This window comes from Micromys minutus (genome assembly GCF_963924665.1).
Source record: "Micromys minutus genome assembly, chromosome: 32".
Classification (NCBI taxonomy): Eukaryota; Metazoa; Chordata; class Mammalia; order Rodentia; family Muridae; genus Micromys; species Micromys minutus.
The window spans coordinates 18,603,860-18,609,258 of NC_137967.1; the positions used below are offsets into that span (position 1 = coordinate 18,603,860).

Here is a 5,399-nt window from a genome sequence, read left to right on the forward strand (position 1 = left end):
CAAGGGATGGACTTAGCCCCCCATAAACACACACATACGTAATAGACATGCAGCTTGGTATTCATGTGTGTCCCACAACAACTGGAGCAAGGGCTGACCCTGACTGTTGCCTGTTTGTGGATCTCATCCCATAACGGGGTTTCCTTGTCTGGCCTCAGTGGGAGAGGGTGCGTCTAGTTCTGCAATGACTTGAGGTGCAAACATGAGCTGGTACCCAGGGAAAACCTCTCCCTTCTCAGAGGTGAAGAGCAGGGGAGATTTTGGGAAGGGCCCTTGTGAGGAGGGTGATGGGGAGGAAAGAGAGACTATGATCTGGATATAAAGTGAATACATAAATTCACAGAAAACAATTCAAAAGAGCTTCAAGAAGTCTCTGAAACCAACCAGATTCACCAGCTCCTCGATGCCTGGGAACACAATAAAAGCTGCAAAAAAAGACTCTCAGACAAACCAATCTGCAAAAAGACTCTCACACCACTCCAGATGTCTGGAAGAAGCAGAACACAGCCAAGCTGTCTGCAGAGGTTTGGACCAACTGAGGCACCTGGAAAGGGCACCTCAAGCTACATGACCGGCCTCCATGCTGTCTGTGCCAGGCGCTCCAGGTTCCCAGCTTTGTGAGCTGTCACTCCTGCTGGGGCCAGCTTTGGTGAAGCAACTGTCTTTGGGTGACTTCTGATCCTGTAAGTCACCCCTCACCCATGCGTGTTCCTGGAAGGAACTCCATGTGAACCTCAGGCTCACCACGTTGGACTTTGGTGGTAGTCATACATTGTACTGTCAAGGAATCCCAACGTGGGGTGAGTAGATGCTAGTGCTGAGTCCCCAGGAAAAGTTGGGCAGCACAGAACCATGAAAACCAGGCCTTGGCAGCAGGAACCACCATGGACCCCACTGTGCCCTCATCTCCTCACATAGAGACACCCTGTATCTGGAGAAACAACAGCAACTTTATTTTTCCACGTGTGATGGGTTCATGGTTGTCTGCTCTGGAGCAGGGTGGGTTCAGTGGCTGCCACATCTAAGCATGAGGAGGCAGAGGTGTGGGGGTGAGGGATGAGGGCACCCGACAGCACAGGCCACACTGCCCAGTCTCAGGTCTTCGGGTCATGAGTCAGGAGGGCTGGGTATGGGTGGCCAAGAGGGATTAAGAATGGCTGGAAAATGGGTTCAGCAGAGAAGACAAATCCCTGCACACAAAGGGCTGAGAAGAGCCAAGAGCTCCAACATCCAGGCAAGGAGGATGCTCGGGGCACACACATGTGAGAATAAATCGCTGCTCTTTGATGGAATACGGATTTCTTTTAAGGAGACCGTACCAATTGAACTTTGATTTTTCATTAAGAATTTTTGAGGATAGACCAGGCATCCGGAAATGCTTAAGATTGTACTGAGGCCACCTAGAAGATAAAGCTCAAGTCAGGGACCATGGACAGGAGGCATATAGTTCAGTGAAGCATTAAAAGAAAATTGTACTAGATGTCCAGGCTCCAGCCCTCCTCCAGTGGGCCCGGGAGTCTCAGTCCAGGCGCAGGGTGCCTCCTTCACATCCAGGGGGCTGCTCTCCAGCCACACTCCCTCTGCAACAGCAGAAGCATGTCCACACCTCCCTCAGAGTCAGGAGTCCTCATCCCTCCTCCTGAACCCCTGGAGTCATGGCCATAGTCTCTCTCGTCCTGGGGATGCAGCCTTCATCTTACCTCCGTTTATTGTCAGTTCACTATTATAACAGCGAGTACCCTGAGGACAGAAGACAAGCTTGGACTTGCGAGTGCGTTTGCAAGAACCCTTAAGATGCATGCAGACATGACACTGGCTTCTTCCTGGCACAGGACGGGCTATGGAGAGAAGAGGAGGAGCTGTAGAGCAGACTGTCTGCTGCAACCACGGGCACCTCCCTCAGGTTCCGTGTCCCTGGGTCACATACCTACACGAGGGAGGGAGTTAAGTAGGACTTGGCTGCTGTTAACTCTGTTGCACAGTTCAACGTCACAAACATGGTAAAAACTGATAGCCATTAAGCCAGGTCCACGGGCAAAAATCGTGATGTTTCTGACATTTCTATGACGCTCTATGCTGGGACCTTTGGTCCCCAATAAGAGAGAGGTGTTGCCTGGAGGAGAGGGGTACAGGGATGGAATGGAGGCACGGACAGAAAGGATGCTAGAAACTGGGAACCCAGTACTTAGGTCCCTGGATGCTCCCACTTAGGGACAGTGTAATCCCCAGTGACAACAGGACACATCATGATCTCAGTCGGCCACACACTGAAGTCTAAACCTGGCTCCCTCTGCTCTGCCCTTGCAGATCCTGTGACCAGCCCCTCCACAGGGTCTCCTCTGAGCCTCTGCACCGTGCTGCGGCCTCACTCTGACCAGCATCTCTTCTACCCGCTGGGTTTCTCTCCACACTCTGCCCTTCACACCACACTCGGCTCCCTGTGCTCTCTCTCCTTCCCACTTCCCTGCAGAGCTGCAGAAGGACTCGGATTAGCAGAACCCACACAGGCACTCCGCATGCATCCTTCCTTCTGTCCATCCATTCTTCCCTCTCCCTCCCTCCCTATTTCTTCACTCTTCCTGGGCCCTGAGTCTCCTCTAGTCCAGGCTGCTCTTGAACTCCCTATGCTGCTGTAGATGAAGTTGACTGTCTGCACCCACAGCCCCAGGCTGGCATTACAGGCACCCAGCACCACATGTGGTTCATGTGGTACAAGGGTTCAAGCCCAGAGTTCCCTTATATACCCCATCACAGCTCAGCAGAACAAGGCAGCACAGAGACACGAGATCCCATACTTAAGGGGAGGAGGGCAGAAATACAGGGCAGAGAATCCTGGCCCGGTGTGGAAGTGTTTCCCTCCAGCTCAGACCACACACCTACATCTAGGAGCAGAAATATTTCTTGACACATATGTCTCTCAGGAGTAATCACCGTTTTCTTTTCTATCCACTCAACGGCTTTCTTGGTGAGGTCAGAGCCCATGCGCACCATTGACCCCATCTGACAGGTCAGAGTATCTGTGGAGAGGAAAATCCAGGGATTATGGTAGTCAGGAGCCCACCATGTATGTCCCTGTACCTTCTGCACTAAGGGAGGCCACTGCATTCTGAACCATACTCCGGGATCATACAGAATGTCTGTGACACCCCTGTCTTTCATTAAGGTGGGACTCGGAAGTCATTACTTCCACGATCTCCCACTGTTCTTGGTGAACCCTAGTGGGGAGTTGGCTATTTACCTCATTTCTGAGCTGCTTCACCCCTGCAAACCAGACCTGGCCTCTTTGTTCCACCCCACCCACACCCTCCCCATCCTGTTCAAAGGTGGCTCCTTTCCCCCAGTTGCTCTGGCTGCAGCTCTGCCCCCCCCCCCATTCTCATTCATTCTTTCTCTGCAGCCCATGTTGCAGTCCTCAGGAAACCCCGTGACTTACTACAGTCCCTCAGATCCTGAGCACTGTCCCCACCTCTCATGCCTCCAGCCAGCTGCAAGGTGACAGCAAGGCCACTCCCTGCCTGCTGTGGTCTCTCTTATCTTACCTTCACTTCTCCCCACTGTCTCTCCCACCCTCGAAGCCCATGGGATCTCTTAAATGGTGAGGTAATAAGGTCAGATCCATGAAAACTCAGAACCCTGAGAAGGCACAAACTTCTGCGGGGGCCCCATCTTTCCTAGAATAAAATTCTGACCTTGATGGGCTATACAGATGTCTCAGGGCTTAGAGGACTGACTGCTCTTCCAAGAGCTGAGTTTGAGACCCGAAAAGTATGAGCATATATCCTCCTGCAGGCCCAGAGAAACAGATAGACAGACAGACAGACAGACAGACAGACACACACACACACACACATCTATACATAATTAAAAATGATAAAGAGACATCTAATGACTTCTGAGTTTTTATAATGGCTCCAGACTCCTGTGTGACTCTGTGTTCTTTTGTCTCCATATGCACATCTGCTCTTTGTGCCTATGACACTAAGACAGTCCTACAGGTAAGGGGACATTCCATAGGTACTGGAAAGGAGGATGAGACACACTCTAGTGTGACAGAAGAACTCAGGGGAAGACAAGGAGATGAGGAAGGCAGGGGACAGTACGCTGGGCACCCATTATTGACAATGGAACAAGGGACCTGTAATCTTTGATTTCCTGTCTGAAAATGTGGGCAGGGTGCTGGTCTCCAGTGGGTAGGAGAGCTAGGTGTCGCCACACACGAGGTCCTTCTCAGGCCTTTGCACATGGCCTCCTCCTCCCACGTGCAATTGCTCTCTCCTCCAATCTGCTCAGAGACACTAGTGAAATGCAGAGCCTCCTGACACTCAAATGATGATGTGCCAACTGCTCTTCTACCTCCTCACCTGAGCAGGGGAAGAAGCCCAGCAGGGACAGGAGCAGGAAACAGTGGATATGGCAGGCTCCCATGGCTTCTCTGAGGCTGGGAAGAGCTGATCAGGACCTGGGAACTAATGGTGGAGAAGAGAAAATTCAGCCAGACAGAGGGGGGTTAATCCTTGTCTTCTAGCCAGGGATACTTCCAGGGAACCTAAGACAATGGGCCCAGGAGCCCTCTGAGTTAAGCCTCAATCAGGACTTTAAATCCCAAGCAGAAACTTCTCAAGGTCTCAGCATCTCTGTCCTCAGGCCCCAGCTCCACCACAACCACAACTGGAATGCTGAGGCCCTGGTTTGTCTGTCCTAGGAAGGTGGCATTTACGTTCCATTCTCACAGACCCAACTCCGCAGGACCTAGGATTTAATCACCCAACTTCCATCTTCAGGCCCCAGAGAACAATCCTCAGCTCTGAGTCGAAGGGGTGCAATCCCCGACCTCCTCCTTCATTCACGGGTGGTCAGACCCCAGATGCTTCCCTTAGACACAAAGTCCAGAACTGAGCACTCTCCAAAGACCCAGGAAACAAACCCATTGAAAGCAAAGCTCTCCTCTCTCAGATTAGGGTGTCCATGGCCCAGTTCTCCCTCAAAACCAAGACTTCAGTACCAGATTACCCTGCATCAAACTCAGGAGTGCATGCCATAGCCCTTGTCCCTGTGACTAACGACTCACGCAGGTCCCTTCCCCCTCCTTTCCCTTGCTCCTGCTCTTTGGTTTCTTTCCTCAGGGCTGGGGGATCTGGTCTATCACTGCTCCTTTTTTTCTTTTCTTTTCTATTAACGCCGCAAAATTCTTTCTGTCTTCTGAATATCCTCACCCAAATTTCAGCCTTAAAAGGCACTTCCGGTTGTACTCTGATGTAACCGATCTGCGCATGCGTGCCTCCTCTATGGCCTGCCCAATGCCCACTGTGCTAACCTGAGCCAGGCCCTACCCTCAAAGACTCATTGGTTGATGAGCATTCATCCCAGCTTTTGATTGGCTAAACCTGGAGAACCTTTGT

General features: G+C 51.6%; 1 protein-coding gene across 1 annotated transcript; it reads right to left on the bottom strand.

Moving 5' to 3' along the window:
- Nucleotides 1-351: 351 nt before the first annotated feature.
- On the bottom strand, nucleotides 352-4,425 carry LOC308413626 (CD177 antigen-like; the record flags this gene model as incomplete). The annotated part of the gene is made up of 6 exons (XM_080908682.1): nucleotides 352-407; nucleotides 1,296-1,400; nucleotides 1,701-1,838; nucleotides 1,928-2,113; nucleotides 2,877-3,017; nucleotides 4,362-4,425. 6 exons carry the CDS (start codon nucleotides 4,423-4,425, stop codon nucleotides 352-354), a joined length of 690 nt encoding a protein of 229 aa, XP_080764808.1.
- Nucleotides 4,426-5,399: the final 974 nt, after the last annotated feature.